This window comes from Bombina bombina, chromosome 4 (genome assembly GCF_027579735.1).
Source record: "Bombina bombina isolate aBomBom1 chromosome 4, aBomBom1.pri, whole genome shotgun sequence".
In the NCBI taxonomy this organism is placed as follows: Eukaryota; Metazoa; Chordata; class Amphibia; order Anura; family Bombinatoridae; genus Bombina; species Bombina bombina.
In genome coordinates this window covers 1,053,142,265-1,053,169,515 of record NC_069502.1, presented here as the reverse complement: position 1 = coordinate 1,053,169,515, position 27,251 = coordinate 1,053,142,265, and the positions used below count along the sequence as shown (strand labels likewise).

General features: G+C 37.1%; 1 protein-coding gene across 1 annotated transcript in view; it reads right to left on the bottom strand.

Moving 5' to 3' along the window:
* The window catches only part of MTIF2 (mitochondrial translational initiation factor 2), a 168,922-nt gene that overhangs the window by 118,092 nt on the left and 23,579 nt on the right, over positions 1–27,251 (bottom strand). Inside the window, exon 4 of the mRNA XM_053712192.1 lies at positions 18,060–18,231. Coding sequence (XP_053568167.1) covers positions 18,060–18,231 — 172 coding nt within the window. The remainder of the gene's footprint in view (positions 1–18,059; positions 18,232–27,251) is intronic.

Genomic DNA, 27,251 nt, shown 5'->3' with positions numbered 1-27,251 from the left:
ACAGGTCATTTCCCAGAAGTAAATATGCACCGCAATCTGCTGAACTAATGCAACCATTACTACGTCTTAGTTCTCAGAAAAATTACCAGATCAAAATATGGTTCACTATAAAATGATTAAAGTGATCATAAACACTAGCATTTTTAAAAATATAGGATTTACCAGTGCTACAAATAAATGGTACTTTCAGTCATGAAGTATATAAAAAAAACTTCATGCTGAAAGTTCCTTTATTTCCAGCGAGCTTATGCCGAGCTGAGTGCCTCTGGCTTCCCACGGCAAAACGCTATTTCCTCAATGAGGTGACGTTTTAACCTCTTAGCCAATAGCGTGCTAGCCATCCAGCATAATGCCATCGTTGTGGGCGGCAGGAGGAGCTTAGCTAGACATAAACTCAAAGTTTTTTATACTTTATGACTAAAGGTTCCGTTTTATATGTAGCACTGGTTAATCCTAGCATTTTTTACCATCAATTTAATTATGTCTGGTGAACAAAAGAAAAAAAAAATAGCAAAAGCTTTGTGATGTTTTTTCATTATTTAGACTATTTGTAATTAAATTATTTTTCTGTCTTGTGTAATGATTGCTCACTCATCTATATATACAGTGGGTATTGAAAAGAATCACCCCCTTGAAAATAATCACATTTTGTTGCTTTGTAGCCTGAAATAAATACAGACACAGTTTTTGTTTATCCAGTTGTATTTACTCAGTGCAACTTATAACATCCAAATGAAAGATATAACACCAACATGTCAGGCAAAAAAGACAATTCAACAACAGAATCACTGAGTTGGAAAAAGGATCACCCCTCCTAAAATTACTTGTAAACTCAATCAGGTGTAGTCAATCCCCTTCTCAATGGCACACACAAAGCCATTTCACCTTCAACTGTGATCAGCTGTGGGCATATTGATTAGCTCAGCATGAAAAGAGCTTTCCTGGAGCATCTCAGTCCTTGGCAGTGCAACTGAAGCAAACAATCAACTATGGGTGGCAAGGCACTGTCAAAAGTCCTCCGGGATAAAGTTGTGGACAGGCAAGAAAATATCAAAGGCTTTATCAATGCCTAGAAGCACAGTGAAGTCTATTATTAAGAAGTGGAAGGTATTTGGAACAACACAGACCCTCTTTGGATCAGGACATCGCTCCAAACTGGATGAAATAGCCAGGAGGAAACTGGTCAGAGAGGCTACCAATAGGCCCACAGCAACTCTGAAGCAGTTGCAGCAATTTATGACAAAGAGTGGTCATTGTGTGCATGTGACAATATCACAAATGTGGCTTGTATGGGAGGTTTGCAAGATAAAAACCACTCCTCAAGACAGGCCACATGCAGTCACGACTGAGCTTTGCCATAACACACCTAGGAGATTCTGAGGCCACATGGAAAAAGGTGTTATGGTCAGATGAGACTAAAATTGAATTATTTGGCCTCAACACCAAACGATATGCCTAGAGGAAATCCAATACACCTCACCATCCAAATAACACCATACCTACAGTAAAGCATGGAAGTGGTAATATCCTGTTATGGGGTGTTTCTCTGCAGCAGGCACTGGAGCACTTGTCAGAATAGAAGGAATAATGGATGGGGCAAAATACCGTCAAATTATTGAAGAACATCTGCTGCCCTCTGCCAGGAAGTTGTCAATGGGAAGGTTTACCTTCCAACATGACAATGACCCAAAGCACACAGCAAAAATGACCACACAGTGGTTGAAGGAGAAAAAGGAGAATGTCCTTGGATGGCCTAGTCAGAGCCCAGACTTAAACCCCATTGAATGTCTGTGGCATGACTTGAAGACTGCAGTCCACAAACGGTCACAATCAAATATAACGGAACTGGAACAAATATTGCACAGTCTAGATGTGCAAAGTTAGTAGAGACATATCCCAACAGACTAAAGGCTGTAATTAAAGCAAAAGGTGGTTCAACAACATACTGACACAATGGGGTGATCCTTTTTCCAACTCAGTGATTCTGTTTTTGAATTGTCTTTATTTTTGCCTGACATGTTGGTGTTATATCTTTTACTTGGATGTTATAAGTTGCACTGAGTAAATAGAACTGGATAAACAAAAACTGTGTCTGTCTTTATTTCAGTCTGCAAAGCAACAAATTGTGATTCTTTTCAAGGGGGGTGATTCTTTTCAATACCCACTGTTTACAAATATATATTTTTGGGAGGTAATAATCTTGAGGTAAGGTGAGACTAAGGGCCATTTTGGTTTTATCTTGGTTTTGTAAAATCAAAGCAATATTTCCACTTTAAAGGAAATGTAACAGTATTACAGATTTCTAAATCTAACCATTCAAAAGTCTACATTGCTTGCAACCTAGTTTCACCCACTGACTTAGGGCCTGATGGCCGGCATTGAGAGAAACCATACAAAATCTGTGGAGGCTTATTTTGAGCATTATTTTGTAATGTACGTGTCTTTCCTAAACATTCAGAACCATGAAACAGCTCTCAAGGTAAAATGTCCCTTTCTAAAATATGTTGAAGGACCCCACAGTACTGATAAGACCTCTTAGATCATCTCACCAGACCAGAGAGCTTTAGATTATTGGGCCATAAGGGAGTACCGCCGCCATTTACAATTAGTCATTTTTACTTCTGTGTTGCTTTTAAAAGGAACACCAAAATCTATTACAGCATTGTCTTTCTTTTTTTCCCCTCAAATGTATATTTTTGTCCTGAATAAACCATCATTTCTTAGTAAGGCTGGTAGAGGTGGGTCTTCCTCTCCAATTGTATAACCAACAAATGCATTTGAAAAAGTCAATGCAAAAATAGTCTGATTTCAAATGAGTAGTAGATTTTTTTTCTTGCAAATTTCAAAGTTTCTTCCATTTTCATTGCCCCTGGTTTTATGTGGCAGCCATCAGCCATTCACAAAGCACATATACATATATACTGTGAATTCTTGCACATGCTCAGTAGGAGCTGGTGACTGTAAATTCTGGTAATGGAAGTAAATTTTAATGTTTTTTTAAAACTGCATGCACTATCTGAATCATAAAAGTTCATTTTTGACTAGTGTCCATTTAAAGGGATATGAAACCCCAAAATTGTTTTTTGTTACTCAGGCAGAGCATACCATTAAAAAAAAAAAAAGTTTCCAATTTACTTATTTTATTAAATGTGCTCTGTTCCCATGATATTCTGTGTTGAAGTGATATATATATATATATATATATATATATACACACACATATACTTATATATACATATACACACACACATATACATACACACACACACACACACAGAGAGAGAAGTGCACTCACAAGAATGAACAACCAGCTCAATACCATTGTTAGCCTATACAAAAAACAAGGCTGCAACAGCTCTACACAAATGGTAAGGGGATACCTTATCTGGTTGCTTTTATTAATAAACTTTTTTTGGCTGCAGTGCTCATGCATAAACAGACTTTAGAACAGTTGAAGTCAAAAAGAAGACTTGACCAAAAACAGAATGCGTCTAGGACTTCTCTCTCCCCTGATAAAATTTAAAGCATCATATTTTCAGGGGGTGATAATTAGGTAATATAAAAAAATGACGTTAAAAAACACAAATAGAGTATAGACATATGCAAATAATGCACATTGGTATTATGGGAATCGGAGTTGATTTATCTTCAGGATTGTACAATTTTGAAGATATGTGATTTTGTAAACCAACTGCAAATGTACTGGATAGATGTATTAAGATTTGACCTACTATCTATTATCTATGATTGGCTCTTGCCAGTTCATACTATAAAGGTCAATTTCGTTCGTTTCTTGTATAATTCACAAGTTGGTCACTTAATAAATGAGTTAGGATACACTCTGTTAATTAAAGCTTAGTAAGCAATTAATTAACATAGGTTATAAGGTTATAATGTGCTGTGTGATGAAATGGACCCCAGAGGCAGAACTTTTTCTCAGTTTTCTGCAATGAGATTTTTTTAGTAAAACATTTTCTGCAGGTCCTTTTAAAAAATAATTTAATTTCAATTAGGCAATTACACTAAAGCACCAGTTCAATTGCATTGCAATTTTGCTGCAGACAAAAAAAAAAATGTTTCTTAAATAAATGTGTTTCCTTTTCTCGTGGTCTAACATCACAAGGTAGTAATGTAGTAATACAAAAAGGTGCATTGCTCACAAGAACGTCTTGCATTCAGAAGTCACAGCTTTACAGACTAAGAAAAATCACTGAGAGACAGTCATCAATCAGTGTGCTGCTGCTTTGCAGCACTGCTTCATAGTTAACTGTTCTCTACAAACAGCACTTTACTCTGGATGCACTGTGTTAGGGAAAACTTACACAGTGCAGCCAGAGCAAAACTCTGTTAGAAGAGAACTATCTAATGTGGAGCAGCGCTGCAAAGTGTAAGAGCTAACAGCTCCTGCATGTTTCCCATTTCTGCACACATGCTGCATTTTCTGCAATTACATCTCAGATCACAGCATGTTCTGCCTTAGGGGAAATGACATGCACTTTGGAGTTACAAATTTGATACAGGGCTTGCTATCCCTTTAATTAGATAAGGGTTGCACTGTATTGCAATGATGCACACTTAAAGAGTCCAAGTTTGTCACAGGTCTTGCTGTCCTACATGAATACGATTATCTACATTTCTAGGATAGTAGTGGAAATATATATATTAAATACTAATCATGCTATATGCATTTATCAATTTCATAATATTGAAACTATCAGGTTAGAGATTTGGCAATTTCCTCATAAGACTTGTAAGGGGTTATCTTATTTTTCGAGAAGCACTCTATGTTATATATATATATATATATATAATATAATTCATAATCTGAATATAACGTACTTCCGTATTTCTTAAGATCCCCGACTTGGTACTTTGTATTGGTATTTAAACTGATTGTGTTATTTTAAGTGTTAGTGCTTGAAATAGTGTATTTTCGGTATCAGAGATCTGACAGCACTCAATAGCATTTCATACGAAATTAATTGTATGTACAACAGTTGAGATTTGGCAGTGCGTACAACTTATTTATACACTTGGAATAATATATTTTTCAAAAATACCCCATACAGACGGTCAAATGTTACGTGGTTGTAAATAATAATAGTCTGTTTGAAGTAAACCTGGAAGGTTAAGTTTGCTTGAGAATGTTAGATAGAAAAATGTTTGTAAATAAACTAGCAACATTTTCTAGCAATTTATAGAGTAGCGCTGATATTTGAATTAACCAAAGTTCTCAATCAACTTGAAAAAGTACTTGCTCTTGTCTAATATATTTAGAGTGAATGACAACAGCGTGACGGTTAATATTCTTTATCTATTTGTATTCAACAGTACGTTCATCTTATCTGAACATACTATGAACTTTATAATATCTGATACTCCTGTTGGATATCTAAATGTTTTGAAAAAAATAGCGACTTTTTACTGGAATAATTGTTACTGGCTGTTTGTCGGCGGCGTCTGAAGTTTGAATATTGCCATCTTGTAACCGCTATGCTTTAACTTGTATCCACTCTAGGCTGTATTGCTCTAACCTTGTTGGTAATATTTATAGCATTTCAAGCGACTGATATTAACAATGATATTAAGTTATCCCAACCACATGTGCAATTATAATTCAATTAACTTAATGTGTGTGTCTCATCTATTTGCTAACAGTTAAAATAAGGAGTTGAAAACGATTCAACAGCCCTCCCTTAACATGTTTCGCCGTTTTATATTCTGGCTTTTCAAAAGGTGACGCGCGCCGGCGTCTGCGAGTATATATCACCTAAAACCCGCCCCTTGATCAATCCAAATCCAATCCGAGCCTTCCTTGATTTGATTGGCATTTGGATGCGATTAGGACTTGAGAGATGACTTGAAGACCTATCAAAAATAGTTATGTGTACGTACTGGTTAAGATAATTTTACATCACTATATATTCTTTATAGATATGTATCTACTTTGACATGATGAAATTTACATAATTTTTTGGGAGACTGTCATATGTTTCGATGTTAAACATTCCTGAGCATATCTTAATATATCTCTACACTCTTATTAGATGTTTTAGTTATGCCAATCTAAATGATTCATTTGCTAATCTTAATAAGGTTTTACCTCCAAATATTCCTGCCCCATATGAACCTATTATTTATTGGAAATTACACATGCATGGTCTTGGATTTTAGCTGGTTATGTTGAAAGTATTATTTGGAAATTTTACACTTACTCGATTCAATTCTTGAATTCGTTGAATCCGTTTATTGAATTGTAAGTGTTAATACATTTCAAAAAGATATTTTTTTTATATATGATATTAACAATTTAAAATATGCTTATATTTCTCTTATCCATATGAATTTAAATTTGCCTGATAATTAACTTTATATGAAAACCTTAATTGTAAAGGAATAATTTGATACATATTAGATATCCTGGATTAAAGTTATTCCTGTAGTTAGGTATTTAAAAGGGTATCATTAGTGACAATACCAAATTATGTGTCTGTGCTGCTGTAACAATCCAATTAAACTTTCTTCATCAGGTGTAAAAATGTATATTCTAGAAGTAGGGTGATAATAATCGATAATGAGAAATTGCATAAGAAGATTATGGAACACCTTCAAAATATTCGTAATGCTCCCCAAGATATGTCCAAAAATAAAAAGATCACATCCGTAGCTTCACATTTCTATAAGCATCATCAATCCAAAACATCCGAATTGGAATGTTATGGTGTACAAAAAATGTCGATAATGAGAATTACTATAATGATACTTCTTTCATATTATATTTCTCAATGTGTATTGGTAAAATGTGTTAGTGTGAGGTGAGTGTTCAGTGAAAAGAAATCTTCAGTACTTCATGCACATTGGAGTTCTTTATATCTGAGTGAATGTCAAGTGTGAATGATAATATTAGCCTAAAATAAGTATGTGTTTATAAACTTAGATGCTTCAGTGGCGTGCTCAATAGTGGGAATGTGTGTTGAAGTGTGTGTTTTTAGAAAAAGAGGTGACAGTTGGAGTAAATTAAAATAAACAAGTGTTGCTCTCGTGAGATGAATTGAGCATCTAAATGTGATAAATAAATATCTGGTATTGTGCAAAAAAAGAAGAATCTTGGTGCCTGACTTATTCTGTAGTTTCCCTAACCTAAAGGAATTGGATGCTATTAAGTGATATATCTCCTTTTATTTGAATATCTAATATGCAAATACTTATTTTGATATCCAAAATTGACAGTGTTTGTAAATAGATTATATATATTTTCTAATGGCCACAAAGTGCCATATAATTGGTATGATAAGTCTGGATCGTGGTCCATTGGGGTTCCTCTCTCCTGTATTATTAAGATTTTTTAAATTAACATTGAGTAATTGTTCTGTTCATTTAAACTTTTAGGATGTACACAATCCATAAGGTAAATCCATCTAGTTTCAGCTTGTAGTAGGGCTTTTTCTCGGTCTCCTCCTCTTAAGCCTTAAAGACCTTTTTTATACACCATAACATTCCAATTCGGATGTTTTGGATTGATGATGCTTATAGAAATTTGAAGCTACGGACGTGATTTTTTTATTTTTGGACATATCTTGGGGAGCATTACGAATATTTTGAAGGTGTTCCATAATCTTTGTATGCAATTTTCTAGTTGTCATACCAATATAAGTACAAGGACATTTGCATTGGAGAGCATACATAACTCCAACAGTGTTACAGCTTATGTATGTTTTGATTTGGTGTTGTTTACCAAATCTGTCTGTAATTGTTTTTTTGTTTTTTATCATGTTGGCACAAGTTGAGCAACTCCCACATGGAAAAGAGCCTTGTTCCACAGTTCTTAGTTTTTTCGTTTTCTTCACGTAGTGACTTGGGCTCAGGATCTCTTTTAAGTTTCTTGATCTTCTATAGCCGATTTCTGCCCTAGATCAAATTAAATCCTTTAATAATGGGTCTGCTTGCAATATGTACCACTTTTGTTGGATTATGTTGATAACCTGCTTCGATTGATCATTGTATGTTAGTACCAATCGAGTTTTATTAGCAGGATTTTTATTTCGGACCTTTAATAGATATGCTCTTGGAGTTTTGAGAGCTCTTCTTTTGGCCTTACGGATTGATCTTTTACTATATCCTCTTGAAAGTAACCTATTTTCCAGTTCGAATGCTCTTGTTCTGAACATTTTTTCATCAGAGCAATTACGCTTCATTCTTATAAATTCCCCAATAGGTAGGGATTTGGTTATATTGGGTGCATGAGCACTTGTTGAGTGAAGAATATTATTTGTTGCAGTTTCTTTTCTAAATACATCCTTACTCAAAGAACCATTATTTTCTTTGTAAATAAGTCAATCTAAAAAAAGAAATATCAGTCAGACTTTTTTGATACATAAGTTTGATATTCAGGTTGTTCTTGTTCAGTTGATTTAAAAATGCATCTAATTCAGATTCTGATCCCTCCCATAGGAATAGGATATCATCAATACATCTAATACACAAAGGGATATTCTTGGTATATTGATCATTGACATCTGAAAAAACTGTTGTGTGCCCCCACCAACCTAGAAATAAATTTGCATAGGTTGGTGCACAAGCAGTACCCATGGCTGTGCCCTGGGTCTGTAGATAGTATTTGTTGTTGAATAGGAAGTAATTTTTTGTGAGAACGAACTTTAATAAGTCTATCATGAATTGGTTGTGATCTTGGCTCTCATCTGTTGACTTGTCTAGGACATACTTCACTGCCTTTAGTCCCAGCTTGTGGTTGATACTGGTGTACAGTGATTCCACGTCTGAAGTTACCAACCAGGTGGTCTCAGAAATATTGATATCTTTTTTTTTTAAAATAAGTTTTTTTATTGAGGTAATAAACAATAATATAGCAACAGTACATATGTCCAGATACAGATCAAATTTGAAAAAAAAAAACATCTTTACCATTCTAATGTAGTAAATAGGCTAAGTCTAAAGCCATAAGGTGCCAGTGACATAGTCATAAATGCCATGTCCAACCCAGAACTATACTAAGCACCTGCGAATGAGAGCTTGAACTGTACAAAGTAACAAAACAGCAATTCTAGCAATGAGAATATAGGTTCTGGCAGAGATTATAGAAGTATATCTGGGGTGTGAATTATAAGATGTATAATATATATGGTTGAAAGTAAAAAGAAAAAAGACTTGCGTATGGTAAAGATAACTAACTGGAACATATATTACAAAAACCTCTTTTTATAACCTTAAACTTAATACAGGTAAGAATGGTCCCCAACTTACTGTGTAAACCATATAGCAATTTATCTATTCAGAGTGTATTGTGGTAAGATGGGGGTTAGTATCTTGGTTTTATTTTTTTTGGGGGGGGGGGGGGGGAGATTCAGCGGGCAAGAGCCGCTCTGGTTAAAAGAAAAAGGAGAAAGAGGGGACGTGTCCGGGTGTTAAGGGGGGTATAGTGTTGTTGCTATGATATGGTTTAGTAGGATCTCTATTGAGCTAATTATAAACTTAATGGGATGGGCTGAAGTACAGATAAAGCATAAATTCCTCCTAAAGTATCTAAGGACACTCTTAGGTCTTACCAAACTTATGAACTAAATGAGGGGGGCTTAGCGTATGAAGAGGTCATTATGTAGACCAGGGAGGGATTGGCTGGATTAGTTACTAAGATAATTGAGCATAATATATAGTAGGTGGTATATAGTGTTTACGAACTAGATACTGGTAAACATTCAACAAAATATATGTGTCAAACAACTAGAGTTCAATTAAAGGTGTAACAATATAAACAAGGTAAAAATTGCCTAGTGAGGGTAATGAGATAAAATAGCAGATGTGAATGTCACTTTCAGACAATAGAAATTACTACAGCATATAATATTGTGGAGGGGTTGTATGCCTCTAGTGAGGCAGAGCTGCCGATACAATATGACCGTGAATATTAAATAGGCGATGGGAAAATAAATCAATACCTCCCAGCTGGGAATTTGAAGTAACTTTAAACTGGTTATTTGTGCCTCATATTATAAAATGCAAAACTTGGCTACTTTGAATAAGGATTTTAACGAGTTTATATAGTAAAAGGATCTTATTCAAAATGAATGTCAAGTGGAGTGGGGAGAGGCTAAAAGATTAGCTGTGCTGTATGAGCTTTTAGGATTTTATGGTAGTTGTTATGAGAGACTGTTGAATAAAAAGATGCATAAGAGCCAGGCACTACATTCATACCGGACTAAAGCCAGATGTGTATGGAAGCAGAAAAGCTATCATAAAACTTTCTATGCATACTATAATACTTAATAATATTATGTTGTCCGCGTCTAACCTGCAGATAGTATTTGAAAGCTAAGCAATACATGAATCCATCAGAAACAGAGTAGGACATTTTATAACATTGCCTGCTGATGACAAAACCTTGCTCGCCAAGTTAAATGTATATCGGCCTTTTAAACCTTATAATATTGCGTGCACCATAACCATGAACAACAAAGAAGCGTGCAAGGGGGTTTATGTACAGTCCCTTAGCTGAATCAAGCTCGAAGTCCAGGTTTAAACCCTCCTATGCAAACGTTTGCGGGGCCAGCGTAACAGCATAATTTTGGTAAGGAACTCAGGTTGGGAATTAAAAGTTGGAGAATATAATAAAGAGAGTTAGGGCATCTACTACTGGTACATCCCCGAGATATCTTTATAAGCACATAGTATTAAAATATATAAAACCTCCTTGGAAATTGCTTGATGTCTATAACTTCTATCATAACATACCTCTTGTCTGAGATTATCCACAAAAAGAGTTAAACATAGTTAAGAATGATATAAAAGGGCTGCTAGCTAATATGATGTGAATGGGCAAACATGTTAATACGGCCACAGCCTAGTCATCAAATAATATGTACATACATTCTTGGATTAACATATGATAAGAATGAAGGTGTATCTCAGACTTTCAGTTGATATCCAAGAGTGATACTGTCCTCCTAAATATGTCCTCCAAAGAATATTTGAAGTATTTCCAGGCCATGGGTGCATCGAACAGTGTATCGCACAGGGCAGACATATCTCAACTAGCCAACTCCAACTTCGTTGTTAAATCTATAAAGGAGTCTCGCAAATGTGGTTTTCCAGAGCCCCATATGTGGACCTTGATGAAGCTTAGACGTACTCTCCCTGTAAAGATCCGCAGGCTTATAACTGTAAATAAGGCAACATGAGGGAGCGATTATCAGGGACAGTGGGCAGTCATTGTAAGTGGCTTTTAGGGAACAACCGCTGCTCATAAATGGGGTCCGGTGCTGTATATGAGGTGGAGCTGGTATGAGGTGCTGCAAAGTATACTCATCTGTAATATCTGGACTCGTGACGATCGACTGCCAATCGCCATAGAATCCAGGGGTGCTGTAGCAGCCTCAGAGCACTTGTACAATTGTCCATTTAGATGTACCGAGAGGATCGCTCGAACTCGGACCTCCTTAGTCCGTTTAGAATATTCATCAAGGCATTCACTAAGCGCAGAGGAAGACCGGGCTTCAGAAATTTCTGCCGAGTGCAGCAGCAAAGTATCACACCCGCCCTCCTTCATCCTAGGGTGAGTAGTTGGCTGACTAGCTTCATAAGTAAGTGATTCAGGCACTCCATTTCGGAAAAGGAGAATATGTTGCCTCAGATCATCGAATTGCATATCCATGGTACGCTCCAGTGCTGCGAGTGCAGCAATGACTTCTGCCTCCATCTTAGTTTAATGTTAGGTGCATGTTTGGAAGTGCCTCACTTCTTTCCTCCAAATATATGGTACTTGAGTAGCCGGTGTACCACTATTCGCTAAGCCATGTATGGGTTGTTAAATTGTTCAGTAGTAGTTGCTTTATTTGGTGCGCCGGGAGAGGGTGATGAGGGTTCTGCGCCTTTAGGCCTCCATACTTCTGATCAGGGCATAAACAAAATGAGTATCCCAGAGCTTGATATTTTCGTGTTCAGCACATATTCAGTAAGGTAAATGCACAGTTTTAAACACAATTTGCTATCTGGTTCCTTATACAATTTGAGAGATTTAAATCTCAGACAAGAGGACTCTGGTTTTGCGTCCTCTCCCGGCGCTGCCTGGACACGCCCCAGAAATATTGATATCTTTGATTAACTGTAAAACTTCCATTGTATCTCTCACATAAGAAGGAAGTTTAGTTAGACATTGTCTTACAGGCCCATTTATCAAGCTCCGTACGGAGCTTGAAGGGCCGTGTTTCTGGCGAGTCTTCAGACTCGCCAGAAACACAACTTATGAAGCAGCGGTCTAAAGACCGCTGCTTCATAACCCTGTCCGCCTGCTCTGAGCAGGCGGACAGGAATCGCCGGAAATCAACCCGATCGAATACGATCGGGTTGATTGACACCTCCCTGCTGGCGGCCAATTGGCCGCGAGTCAGCAAGGGCGGCGTTGCACCAGCAGCTCTTGTGAGCTGCTGGTGCAATGTTAAATGCGGAGAGCGTATTGCTCTCCGCATTTAGCGAGGTCTTGCGGACCTGATCCGCAGTATCGGATCAGGTCCGCAAGCCCTTTGATAAATGGGCCCCCATGTCTGAGATCAATGTACTGACTTGCTCTTTCCGTTAGGTTCTCATTTCCTGAGACAATTGGGCGACCAGGAGGTTGCTTATTGTTCTTATGAACTTTTGGGATTAAATAGAAAAAGTAGCAGTTTTGGGGTTTAATACATTCAGAAATTTCTTCTCTTTATTGGTAATGAGGCCATTTTTCTTTGCTTCATCAATTAGCTTGTTATATTGTTGATGGAACTGTATAGTTGGATTGCCCCATAATTCTTTATAACACCATTGATTTTTTAGTTGAGAAATGGCTTCTTTCAAGTACATATCCTCTGGCCATAAGACAATATTTCCTCCCTTATCCGCGCTTCTGATAATGATATCATCCCAGGATTCCATGTCTTCTCTTTTTTGATAGATTTTTTCATTTTGGGTGAATTGTTAGTTTGTTGATGGAATTACATACAATTTGATTAAATACATCAATGTTGGAACTTGTGTTGCTTGATGGAACAAATTTACATTTAATTTTAAGAGCTTTCCGCCAGTTAGATATTTCTATTGGATCTTGTTCGGCCAGTAGGTCCTCCAAATTATGGAGTGATTCTAGTTGTCAGGGTTTTTCCCTGCTTTTTTTGCCATGTGCTGCTGGCAGCCATTTTACTCACCTCTCTTGCTGACTCTGGTGCATACTGTGTGATCCTGCTCATTTCCTGCACTTCCTTTTATGGCCAGACTGGTGTACATCATCCGTGTGAGACAGGATGCAGTCTCAGAATTGTGATGTCATCACTTATTATTTAAAGGGCCTCTGTTCAGTATGCTTTGCCCTTGCGTTGTCTCAGACCTGTTTGTGAGAGCTCCTGTGTATTACCTGGCTGTCTGACGTCCCTCCTGGTTCCTGATCCCTGGCTTGTTCCTAACTCTGCTGTTCTCTTTGTTCCCAATTCCGGCTTGTATGACTACTCACTTTGGCTCCTGACTCGGCTCATCTGACTATTCGCTTTGGCTCCTGACTCGGCTCGTCTGACTACCAGCTCTGGTTTTTATTCCTGGCTTGTTATTTGACTTGTGGACTTTTTATTATTTTTGCTATTAATAAAGGTGTTATTATTTTTGCACTTCTCGTCTCAGTCAGATTCCTGGCATCCTGACACTAGTTCATCCTCTGACAGATCTGTCGGAGCTTCTTTCAAGTCTTTATTGGAAAAGTGCTTTTTTAGAAGTAACTTACGTAGGAACAATTGTATTTCTTTTATTGTTTCAAATTTGTCCAACTGAGTTTGGACAAAATGATAAACCTTTTGATAATACGCTTATATGATATTAAAACTCTGTCTCATAAGTTGATAATCCTTAGTTCTTCATTCTTATTAAGGAGAATGGACTTGGATACCTTTTGTAAGGTTTGGTTGTTTGGGACTTGTCTTTGGAGTTTTTCTTGTTCCTTGTATTTCTTTTGTTTGTTCCACCCACCTCTTCTGGTGGTTTTGAATCTGTACTTAAGTCGTCTTCTAAAAAAGACTTTCTTTTCCTATTTTCAACAACAGTCGAGTTGGCAGAATCTAAAATGGCGAAACATGTTATGGGAGGGCTGTTGAATCCTTTTCAACTCCTTACTTATTTTAACTGTTAGCAAATAGATGACACAAACATTAAGTTAATTTAATTATAATTGCACATGTGGTTGGGATAACTTAATATCGTTGTTAATATCAGTCGCTTGAAATGCTATAAATAATACCAACAAGGTTAGAGCAATACAGCCTAGAGTGGATACAAGTAAAAGCATAGTGGTTACAAGGCGGCAATATTCATACTTCAGATGCCGCCGACAAACAGCCAGTAACAATTATTCCAGTAAAAAGTCGCTATTTGCTCAAAACATTTAGATATCCAACAGGAGTATCAGATATTATAAAATTCATAGTATGTTCAGATAAGATGAACAACGTACTGTTGAATACAAATAGTTAAAGAATATTAACCATCACACTGTTGTTATTCACTCTAAATATATTAGACAAGCGCAAGTACTTTTTCAAGTTGATTGAGAACTTTGGTTAATTCAAATATCAGCGCTACTCTATAAATTGCTAGAAAGTGTTGCTAGATTATTTACAAACATTTTTCTATCTAACATTCTCAAGCGAACTTAACCCTCCAGGTTTACTTCAAACAGACTATTATTATTTACAACCACGTAACATTTTGACCGTCTGTATGGGGTATTTTTGAAAAATATATTATTCCAACTGAAGTCAAGTGTATAAATAAGTTGAAAGCAGTGCCTAATCTCAACTGTTCTAAATACAAGTAATTTCGTATGAAATGCTATCGAGTGCCGTCAGATCTCTGATACGGAAAATACACTATTGCAAGCACTAACACTTAAAATAACACAATCAGTTTAAATACCAATACAAAGTACCAAGTCAGGGGATCTTAAGAAAAATGGAAGTACGTTATATTCAGATTATGAATTAGATTTTATATATATATATATATATATATATCATAGAGTGCTTCTCGAAAAATAAGATAACCCTTACAAGTCTTATGAGGAAATTGCTGAATCTCTAACCGGATCGTTTCAATATTATGAAATTAATAAATGCATATAGCATGATTAGTATTTAATATATATATATATATATATATATATATTTCCACTACTATCCTAGAAATATAGTTAATCTTATTCATGTAGAAGGACAGCAAGACCTGTGACAAACTTGGACTCTTTAAGTGTGCATCATTGCAATACAGTGCAACCCTTATCTAATTAAAGGGATAGCAAGCCCTGTATCAAATTTGTAACTCCAAAGTGCATGTCATTTCATCACACAGCACATTATAACCTTATAACCTATGTTAATTAATTGCTTACTAAGCTTTAATTAACAGAGTGTACCCTAACTCATTTATCAAGTGACCAACTTGTGAATTATACAAGAAACAAACGAAATTGACCTTTATAGTATGAACTGACAAGAGCCAATCATTGATAATAGATAGTAGGTGAAATCTTAATACATCTATCCAGTACATTTGCAGTTGGTTTACAAAATCACATATCTTCAAAATTGTACAATCCTGGAGATAAATCAACTCCGATTCCCATAATACCAATGTGCATTATTTGCATATGTCCATACTCTATTTGTGTTTTTTAATGTCATTTTTTAAGTTTTAATATTCTTTAATAAAAGTTAAATTTTAAAATATTACCTAATTATCACCCCCTGAAAATATGATGCTTTAAATTTTATCAGGGGAGAGACAAGTGCTACCTAGATGCATTCTGTTTTTGGTCAATTCTTCTTTTTGACTTCAACTGTTCTAAAACCATTGTTAGCCTGTTCTATGGTGATTTACCACCTGGGTGCAACTTATTTTAGCCCAGTAATGCTTTTCACAGAGTAGAACTTTCCTGTAGTATATCAGTCTAATCCCGCCTATTACGGTCAGTCCAGCGCCGAAATACCAGGCAATTCCTCTCTGAACAAAGAACACAGCAACCCCAGACGATCGTTTTGGCCTTCATTGGGCCTCGCCAGTGAGGTGTAGCAGTATTCCTCTAAGCACACTGAGCAAGGAGTCCACGTCTGATTGCCCCTTTTTCCCATTGGGAGACTAAATACACACAGAGTGAAGTGCACTCACAGGAACGAACAACCAGCTCAATACCATTGTTAGCCTGTTCTATGGCGATTTACCACCTGGGTGCAACTTCTTTTGGCCAAGTAATATTGCCATAGAACTAGCTGATGAGCTGTTGTTCGTTCCTGGTAGAGCGCTTCTCTCTTCGTATGCAAATTAATATGACCCTGGGGAAGTCTCCCTATGGGTGATGGGGGAAACCAGACGTGGACTCCTTGCCCAGTGTGCGTAGAGGAATGTGGCTGCACCTCACTGACGAGGCCCATAAGAGGCCGAAACGATCGTCTGGGGTTGTCATGTTCCTTTTTTTAGAGGAGAATTGCCTGGTATTTCAGGGCTGGACTGACCCTACTTGGCGGGATCAGACTGATATGCTTAAGGAAAGTTTTTCTCTGTAAAAAAAAGCACACTGGTCTAAAAGAGGCTGCTCCTGGGTGGTAAATCGCAATAGAACTAGCTAATGAGCTGTTGTTCGTTCCTAGTAGAGCGCTTCTCTCTTTGTATGTATGTATGTATGTATGTATATATATATATATATATATATGTGCATTTGTGTGTGTGTGTGTGTAATTGTTTATTTATATAGTTTTTGGTGCAACTTTTTTTTAACCAGTACACTTTACACTAGGTCTTAAGGCGTGCTAATTTGTTGAGTGCAAATTTTGTTTGTGCTTGAGCGTCACCGTTTACTTTCAACTTGCAATATGGCTGAAAGTTAGTACTATTGCAATATTGTTTATCGCGTCATGCGACAAGAATAGTGAGCCACTTAATCTAGCCCAAGGTAACAAAGATAAATATCATTGGTAACTACGTGAATACCGCTAAAACCACAGTTGCTGTACTCTATACGTTTATGTATCTACTTTGACAATGTCCTTGTTCTTAAGTTTATGGTGTAATACCTAATTGCATACCGTTAAACAATGCCTATTCCTTATTGTTTTTTCTTTCTGTGTTACACTGAAAAAGTTAATAAAAACATTATACTAAAAAAGTGCTTTCGGTTTTCATTTGCAAAAAATAAATAATCATATTATATGGATCATTCGTACTAAATTAATGTATGCTGTGTATAACCAGTGTTGAGAAAAAAAAAAAAGAAAAAAAGGGATGAACAAAATTCTTAGGGTATATGAGAAAGGTAGGAAGAGAACAAACAAAGGGCTAGATTACATAAGGGGTTGATCATTGGGCTTACTGCTGGTATAACAAGTTGAAAGTAAACACGATCTATTGAGCGCAACCGCGATTTTTTCTAGAATGATTACCGCAACTTTAGAGCTCTGGTTAACTGTTTTACGAAACATAAAAATTGCACAAAACACATCAAAAATACATTGCAAAGTATATTTACACACTCATAATAACACCATCTAATAAACATTATAAAAAGGCAGGCAAAGGGCTTTACCCTTGAGATACATACAGATACATGTCTAAATAGGGATATGTATATATATTACTATATATGTGCAGATCATTGGAATGTGAAATATTCATATTTTAAATTTCTGGTTAGTGCAAATGAGAATATGCAATCGTGTTTGCGTGAGAGTGGGGTGTAAGGTTTTTTTACACTTTGTTTTTTTCACTATTGACTTCTATGGGGGAATACGTGAACGCAATATTCTCACTTTAGATTTTTGCGCTAGTCGGGTAACCGCGGGAGCGAAAACAGTTTACTTTCAACTCATTATACGAACGGAACCCAACGAGTGCAAAAAAATATTACTTCTAGCGCAATTACCGCTCAAGAGAGAGCGTTAATTTGCACTCCAAATGTAATCTGGCCCGAAATTGGTAAATATATTATTAGCAACTGTGTTATTGACCTCTTATTGCCAACTAAAATAAAACCATATTAACAGTACCTCCTCACAGCATCTTTATTTTCCCTGACTTTTTCTTCTTTCACCTTTGCCCACTTTAACTTCATCCCAGATTTCTTAACAGCTTCCTTCACCCACTGCTCACTTAGAATGGATGTTTCATCTAAAGAATCCAAATCAAGGCTTGTATGTAGCAGAGCCTCATACACGTGATCTAATAATGAATTAAAGGGACACAAAATAGATAATAAAGCCCAAAGTCAATTTATTTTTATGTAATCAATGGAGCAACTGCATTTGTGTAAAAAAAATTAAAAAAATTAATTTTTAGATTCAAGCCTCTCATGCAACATATAAAATACAAACAAACCACTCTAGTATAAGTAAAATACTCTAATTTGTTAGATCATTTTTTTTTTTATTTTATTTTTTAAATATTTATTTATATCCAGTAGTGTACATAAGAAGGGAAAAAAAAAAAAAAACATGGTCACAAATAATAGTACATTTCTTAATCGAGACCACGCAGGGCCATAAATGTATCTCTAACAATAAGAGAAAGAGCAAAATGATAAGGTACACCACTGTTTAAATAAAATTTTTAGACTTCTTTCTTTGAGTGATTTCAAATAGACGAACCTTGGATACATTTCATAAATAATAAATCATCTTTGTACCAAAGAGAAATAATAACAAACTGCGAACTTTAGTGAGGACTTTACACTCACTCTAGAATGAGTGTTATCTGTATTATATTGTTTTTCTTATCTGTTAGGTTTAATCAACCAATCTCTTAGTTTGTATTCCTGGATCCGTGAATATTCATTCATACACACACATACATTCGTACCTATAGAGCCAGTCGGTAGGTACCACAACCCACACCGGGGAAGAACGGGGTAGAGAGAAAAGAGAAAAAAAAAAAAAAAAAACACCAAACTACTCCATAACCCTCAGTATACCTTCTTAACTAATTTGACCATTCTTTGGGGAAATGCCCTGTAAGTATATTTTGAAGAACAAAAGTGGCATTGCACAGTGGACGAACTATTTGAATTTGAGTGCTATTCGGGAATGACTTAATAATGCCCTCCCATTTATTGAAGAAAGCTTGCACCTGTTCGTCATTAGAAGTTTTTATATTATACTGTTCCAACGTAATTTGCATGATGACTGCTTTCTTAAAGCCTGAGAATTCTACTATCTGTGCAGCCTTCCAATTTTTCAAGATAATATTACGGGCTAACATCAATAATGTATTAATAAGTTTGTACTCTCTACCACCCGTAGACCGCGTGGTGAGAAACACTACCTCTTGCGGGCCTATATTTATTCTCGAGTTAACTACCCGCTTGATCCAATAAAATATCTTGCTCCAAAATTGCATAATTTTAGGACAGCACCATAAACAGTGCATAATATCGGCGTTTTCTATACTACATTTTGTGCACTGATGGGCTTTTTTATACCACATGGTCATTTTGTTTGGAGTAATATAAACATTATATAGCAACTTCAATTGGGATTCACGCCATGCTGTCGGGACCCAAGAGTCATTAATTATTGTTAGACAATTCTGCACATCTATAACAAGAATCTCTGGAAAATATCTTAGCCATATCGAGTGTATATACTTGATTTGTCTAGTTTTAATATTGGCATTCAAAATTTTGTACAGGTTAGCTATTGAGAAACTTCCTGCTTGATAGATTTTAATCCCGATTGCTAAAGGCCCCCGTATTCCACTGAGACTTAAATTCTGTTTGGATAGAAGTTAAATAATGTCGTATTTGGAGATAGGCAAAAAACTCCTTATTCTGTATTCCATACTTAAATCTAAGCGTGTCAAATGTATCAATTATGCCAGGTTCCACCATTAACTGGCTGACATATCTTAAGCCTCTTTCTCGCCAACCCTGAAAAACTTGAGACTGGTACCCCGGTTGAAATCCCGGGTTTCCTTGAATTGTTAAAAATTCAGTGGCAAATGGAACAACCTTAATTTCCAAGCAGAATTTTTGCCACACCCTGATAACATTTTTAAACGTTATCAGATTATCAATGTTACAGGGGAGGTTTCTAATTGGGCAATGTAGTATAGCTTTCAAGTCAAATGGAGCAACAATACTGGTTTCATACTGATATAAAGTAACATATTCCTTTTCAGTAATCCAGTCAATAGCATATTTTAATATTGTGACCCAGTTATAATATTTAATGTTAGGGAAAGATAAGCCAGCAGACATATTATCATTCATTAATCTATTTAACGCCATCCGAGGTTTCCTCCCCTTCCAAATAAACTTAGAGCACATCTGATTGAATCTGTCGATATCTCTATTTTTAAGTAGAATTGGAATATTCTGTAACAAGTACAATAACTTGGGAAACAGTATTTTCTTAATTAACATTAAACGTGGTATAAGTGAAATCGGAAGACTCATCCAATTATCTAATTGCTTCTGTATTTCCTGCAAACAAGAAGGGAAATTTAAAGTATACCACTCTAACGGATTATCACTAAGAACTATACCTAAATAGTTTATATGCTTGGTTTCTTTGAAAGGGTGCCTCACATTCCCTTTTAGCGGTCTCCTTATCCATAATAATTCAGATTTACTTGAATTGGTTTTATAGCCTGATATTGAGCCAAATAAATGCAAACGTTTAAGCAATATTGGTAGATTAAGCTCCACATTATTTAAAAAGAGCAATAAATCGTCTGCGTATAGTGAAAGAATAAACTTATGCCCCCTAATAGTGATACCCTCTAACTGATCGCGCAACAATATAGCCAATGGTTCGAGTGATATGTTAAAAAGAAGGGGAGATAAAGGACACCCCTGCCTTGTACCTCTATGGAGAGAAAAAAAATCGGTAGTTACATTATTTACAATAATGGAGGAAACCGGATTACTATATATCAATTTAATGAAATTAGCAAAATTACCACTAAATCCAAACTTATCTATCGCCATGAAGAGATGACCCCAATCTATATAATCAAAAGCTTTCTCCGCATCCAATGCCACCACTGCAGCGCTCAATCTGTCCGCGGTTTTCTCTGATAGATTGTTCCAAAAATAATCCAATATCAACATAGTTTTACGAATACTTTTTACTGGGTTTCTCCCCTGTATAAAACCGACTTGATTCTCATGTATAATATTTCTAAGAACAGGTTGTAATCGCATAGCAATAATCGATGTCAATAGCTTATAGTCTACATTTAATAATGATATAGGCCTATATGATTCAACTCTCTCTGGGTCCTTGTTCTTCTTTAGAATGAGTGATATATTAGATGCTGTAAAATACCGAGAACAACTTAAATGTGAGCCATAGTAGCTGTTGAATAACTTATATAAGATTGGAGTCACCTCCTCCTGTAACATTCTATAGAACTCTATCGGGAGGCAGTCAGGCCCAGCAGCTTTATTAAGCTTAGCTTGTTTAATTGCTGTGTTTATTTCTTGTAATGTAATTGGCAAGTTCAAATCTCGTTCTTCCTCTAACGAGATTCTTGGAAGTTTTACCCTAGACCAAAATACCTCTCTATCTACCTGATTAGGAGGATCTGACCTGTAAATTCCTTGAAAATATTTAAAGAATACCTTCTTTATTTCTTCTGTCTGTGTATACCTGCTATTGCTCTGTCTAATTGCAACAATCCGGTTGCTATCTTTAGGTTTAGCTATTCTAGCCAAATATTTTGCAGCCCGGCCAGTAAATCCTCTGTATAACGCTTTCTGCTTTAGACCTTCTTGCATAGCTTTCTGTTTTAAGAAAATGTTCCACTGGGATTTAGCCTCAGCATATCTCTTCCAATTATTGTTGGTTCTAAGGGATATATATGTGTTATAACAGTTCCTAACTGTGTTTGAAAGTTGTAATTCTGTCTGTTTGTTTTTTTTCTTTAATATACCTAGATAAACTTTAATGTGCCCTCTAAGAACAGCCTTTGCTGCCTCCCAGTAGATTTCCGTCTTCTCCAGATAATTCTCATTAAAACTATGATAATCAATCCATTTATTTCTAAGGTAATTCTGAAAACCACTGTTTGTTGCAAGATATTTGGGGAAAAACAAATTGTTATTATTCGCCTTTTTAAATGCGCTACACCCAAACTCCAGAGAAATAATGGCATGATCTGACAACACAATATCTTTAATGTCAGTTTTACAATCTGAGCCAAGCAAATTCTCTGCAATTAGGAACATATCGATTCTAGAAAGGCTTTGAAAACTTGATGATGCACAAGTGTATGCCTTACTGTCTGGATGATGGATTCTCCAGATATCCCGAACCCCAAGTTGAGCACATAATTTTTGGAATATACGTGTTTTCTTATCCCCCTTATAGGATTCCTTCTTCCCAATTCTATCTAAATTAGGTAGGGGTGTCAAGTTGAAGTCTCCCGCTATTATTAAATTCTGCCCTATATATCCCAATAACTTGTTTATTAAGCCATTCCAGAAATATGTGTCTAACACGTTGGGCCCATATACATTACAAATTATAAAACAAGCTGTATTAATTTTTATCTGCATAATTTGAAATCTGCCTCCAGGGTCCTGTTCTGTGCCAATTATTTCATACCTTAATTTTTTATTGATCAGAATTGCCAGTCCTTTCTTCCTGCCCTCCCCCGCTAATGCAACAATTTCTCCCACCCATTTTGTTTTTAATTTCATGATCTCAGACTCTTTAAGGTGAAGTTCCTGCAACATTACTAGATCAGGTTTATATACCCCAAGCTGTCTAATGATGGCTTTTCTCTTAATTGGTGATGTTATCCCACCTACGTTCCATGAGAGGAAGTTTAAGGGGCTCATGTCTACCTTCATTCCTTTAAGTGTAAAATTAAACTATATGACTCCATTCTGAGAGAAGAAAAAAAAAAAAAAAAAAAAAGGGGGAAGATCAACATCACCACACCAACAGGCAACACAAACATACAACCATACATTCACTGATCTACATACAATCAACACAATCATATCGTGACCTGACTACCTGTCCATAGTAAATTTTAATTTATTATATTTATTGTATATCCTTACAAAAGGCCTGTGCTTCTTTATAATTGTTCAATACCTTCTGAGTTCCATCTATAAATAACACCAGCTTAGCCGGGTATAACATCCTGACATTATAGTTTGCATTTAAAAGTTTAGAGCAGAATGGAGACATCTCTTTGCGCCTTGCTACGGTCTCACTAGAGAAATCCTGAAAAATTCAGATCTTGTGTTGATCTATCACAAGTGGATACATTTTCCTATATTGACGTAAGAAAGTTACTTTATCTTGAAAATTTAAAAACTTCAGTACAATAGGTCTACTAGTATTATGATCTTTTCTCACTGGACGTACTGCTCCTATTCTGTGTATCCTCTCTATCAGTACTGGCGTAGCTGAATTAATTCCAAGACTCTGAGATAATGTGACCGTAGCAAAGTACATTAAATCTTGGTAAGTATCATCTTCTGGAAGACCGATAATTCTAAGATTGTTGCGCCTGGATCGGTCTTCCAGATCCTCAACTCTGGCTTGCAACTTATCAAGACGCGCCATATAATCAATAGTAATAGGTTCAGCTGTGTTGAGTTTATCCTCTATATCTGAAATCCTTGTCTCTACCTCTGTCAGTCTTGTGGAGAAATGCCTTATTTCTGCCGTAAGACTACAAATATCATTTTTAATATCTGATTTCATACTATCCAATTGTGGTGTAATGGACTTAGTGATTTGAAGAACCAGTTCCTGCATGTCAATATGTGTCTCACTCTGAATTTGTGATAAATCTAATGTCTGATCGGTATGTTTAGCCATTTTTTTTTCCTTCTGTTTAGCAGGCATAATAGGAGAAGGATTCCGAGTTGTAAATGTGAATTTATCCATATATACAAAATCTAATCAAGTCCACTACTTTTATTAGGCCACTCAAAGTGACTGTGCCACACAATTTACAGGACTATTGAATTCGTGTATTGTATAGAAGTGCTTAAAAAAGTCCAGGGGATGTGGAAATATATTCACAAAGGGAAAGAATAGGCAACACGTGCCTGTGCTACTGAGCCAAGGGAGGCTAATCAATATCTACGTGCAGAAGGGGTCAGTGAGGAGTGCGAGAGGAAATGTGAGGTGAGAGAAAAAAAAAAAAAAAAGGAGTGCAATACAAGGAACGTGAAAAGTGAGAAGTGATGAGAAACAAACCAAAGAGTGGCCTGAATGAAAAATTATCAGACTCTGAAATACTTAGGACCTTTTTAGAGATTTTAAGTTGTTCTCACTCCCACTTAATAAACCACTAGCTGTTAAGTGTATTTACCAATATAGGAGATATGAGTTTTAAAGTGATTACTCTCTCAAAACATATTTAGACCATCAAATTTCAGCATTTTGTACCAAACAATACCTATTGCGAGTCTATGCCGTATAATTACTCTAAGAGTTTGTCTTGGCAGGCTAACTTTCTACCCACATTTTGCTTATATCTGCTAAATTTTATACAGTAGTGAAAAAATCTTACAGCCTGAATAATATTTCTAGTGTCCACACTAGGGGCTTCCTTCTAGCATTTAGAGACCAAGCAATTTAACCAGCATAATTTGACTAAGAATCACAATCCAGAAGACTGACAGCCTTATTTGTCAGCCTAAAAATACACCCTCAGGCGATGTAATATCTCATTCAACCACAATTTACAGTATGATCCAATATTCTTACCCTTAAGCACAATATAAGCACAATATAATCCTGCCTAAACCATGATGCATACAGTAAATTGTACCCGTAAGAAAAAGCATTACCCCCTTATATTGGCATATATATATATATATCCAATAATAATTTCTTTTAAAGTGTCCAGAGGGAACCATGTCATTGTCCATAAACATAACCAATTTACTGAAATTTATTGCAAGATAAGTGTTTAAATGTCCAGATGTCCAAATGATTATTTAGATGTATTTGCAGCTACAAGGAGCCACCTTCAGGGAATATGTCCAAATTCTATAGGATAAGTTCCTTATCGATATAACATAAATCCAACCCGTTCAATTATAACTGACATATACAGCCAGTACATAGGGATATTGCCCAACATGTGTGTCCCCTACTCCATGGCCTAGAGAGGGCCAGGCCTCTCCCCTTCCACTTGTCGTACTTTCACAGGTCGTATTTGAATTTCGGGAGGGATACTGAAAAACAGTAGCAAAGTACCTTAATTATGGAGAGGGGGTCACTCCGGGTGCTCTTTTCGTCAGGCCTTCCTGAACCCACACTGTATCCTTATGCTAATCCTTCTGTGGATCCGTTCGTGGGACCAAGCTTGGCGTGCCCCAGCCGTTTTCCGTTTGATGCTCCAGCTCCACTGTCAGCTCTCTATGGGGATGCACCTCTCTGCCGGCACTATGCTTTACGCTACAGTCGTAGCGCTACAGAACGTCTGTATTCATCCGCTGAAACGCCACCGGTTCTACACCTGACGCCTCGGTCTATGCGCTCACCAGGGAGCCACCAGGCATCTTCGCGACCTCCAACACTCCGGTAGACACAGGACACTACAGCAGGCAGGTATGTTTTTCACCTGCTTTCTCCTCTCAGCGTTAGGGCCAAATTCTTGTTATAGAGGTACAGGTAGTGGACACTTTTACTTGAAGGCCTAATTCCCATCAGGCGGGCCAGCGTGATATTCCTTCTATTTCTTGTACCCCCGCATGACAAGGATTTCACCTCTGTAGGTTCACCAGGGAACTATCCGGCCTCTCGTCTCCACCTAAGTTTCACCACTCACATCAGGATAGTGAATTTGCCGTAGGGGGGCTTTATTTATCGGCAGAACAAGCCACTGCCAGGCCTGAAAATCTTCTTTTACAAAGTATCAAGTCTCTGAACAGGTAGTCAAGTGTTTATTTGCAACAATTAAAACAAACACCGCTACAGTCTAATTACTCCAATCAGGGCACAGAATAACAAGATTGTAGTAGATTGCTTCCGCCACGAAGCATAGAAATGGCGCTTAGCAGACTTCCACTTTGTGGATCCAGGATCCTATGCCTGGGCCAGTGGAAGATCCGCGGCCAAGGGTCAGTTGAACAGGGCCGGATTGGGCAGGCGGGATACCGGGAAAAATCCCGGTGGGCCGCCGGCCGACAGCTCAGCTGGGCTGGCCTAGCCCTGGCTGCTGCTGTTGTCTGTGTATAAAAATATTTCTGCAATTGCAGCTTTGCTGAGCCTGATTTCAATATAATTGTGGTCCTGTTACAGTGTAGTAATTTTTTTTTATTAAACTTTATTATTTGTTTCATAATTTAACCCCCTCGCCGCTGGCCCGCTACCTCTGCAAGTTAAACCGGCCGGTGCTGCGGCCGCTGGTGCTAACTAACCCCCTAAGGCCGTCACCCACCTTACTATAAAACCAGCCAGCCTGTCATCTTTACAGTGATTGAGTCTGTGTCTGTCACAGTGACAGTCTCACACAGTCACAGGCTCAGTATGTCTGAGGCAGGCCAGCGAAGGAGGACTCAGGAGGATTCAGGTCAGGAATCCTCATATGCGGACCGGGTCAGGTGGGGCGGGCCGGCGGCTGTGATGTCACAACAAGTTGACTCACCGCACCACTTGACATAGTGGAGGGAGCGGGAGCCTCAGCCTGGGAGCAGCAGCGTGCCAGCGTCTGCGTCGCAGCGTCAGTGAGTGAGCACTGAGCTCAAGCAGGCCATGTGGGGGCACATGTGACACACTGCTATCGAGTGGCCCAGTGCAGTGGACAGTGGGAGTCAGAGCCAGCAGGGAGGGACAACACAGCAGCACTGTACTGAAGTTGCTGCAACTTTGGGCAGCACCCGGCATTGGCACATTTGGAAGAAGGCAGCAGAGCAGAGACTGAGAGGCAGGCAGCCAGCAGGGAAGGCACATCATCTTTATTCGGTAAAGGGTTCAAGACAAGTCACATTTGTTTGCAGTATATATATATATTTTTATATTATTATTGTGATGAATGTTTTGTGAAGTTGACTTTTAAACAGATTGTGATGATAGTATAGTGACTGAGACTGAGTGTGAAAGTCCAGAACTGTAGAAGACTGTGTCAAAAATTAAAAAATATGGCAGACTGTTTTATATAAGCATCATGGCATCAGACATCTACACTTACACAACACTTCATGCAGATATATTCATTATGGTGGAGATATATTTATTCATAGTGTTTTTACTTGGAGCATTAAA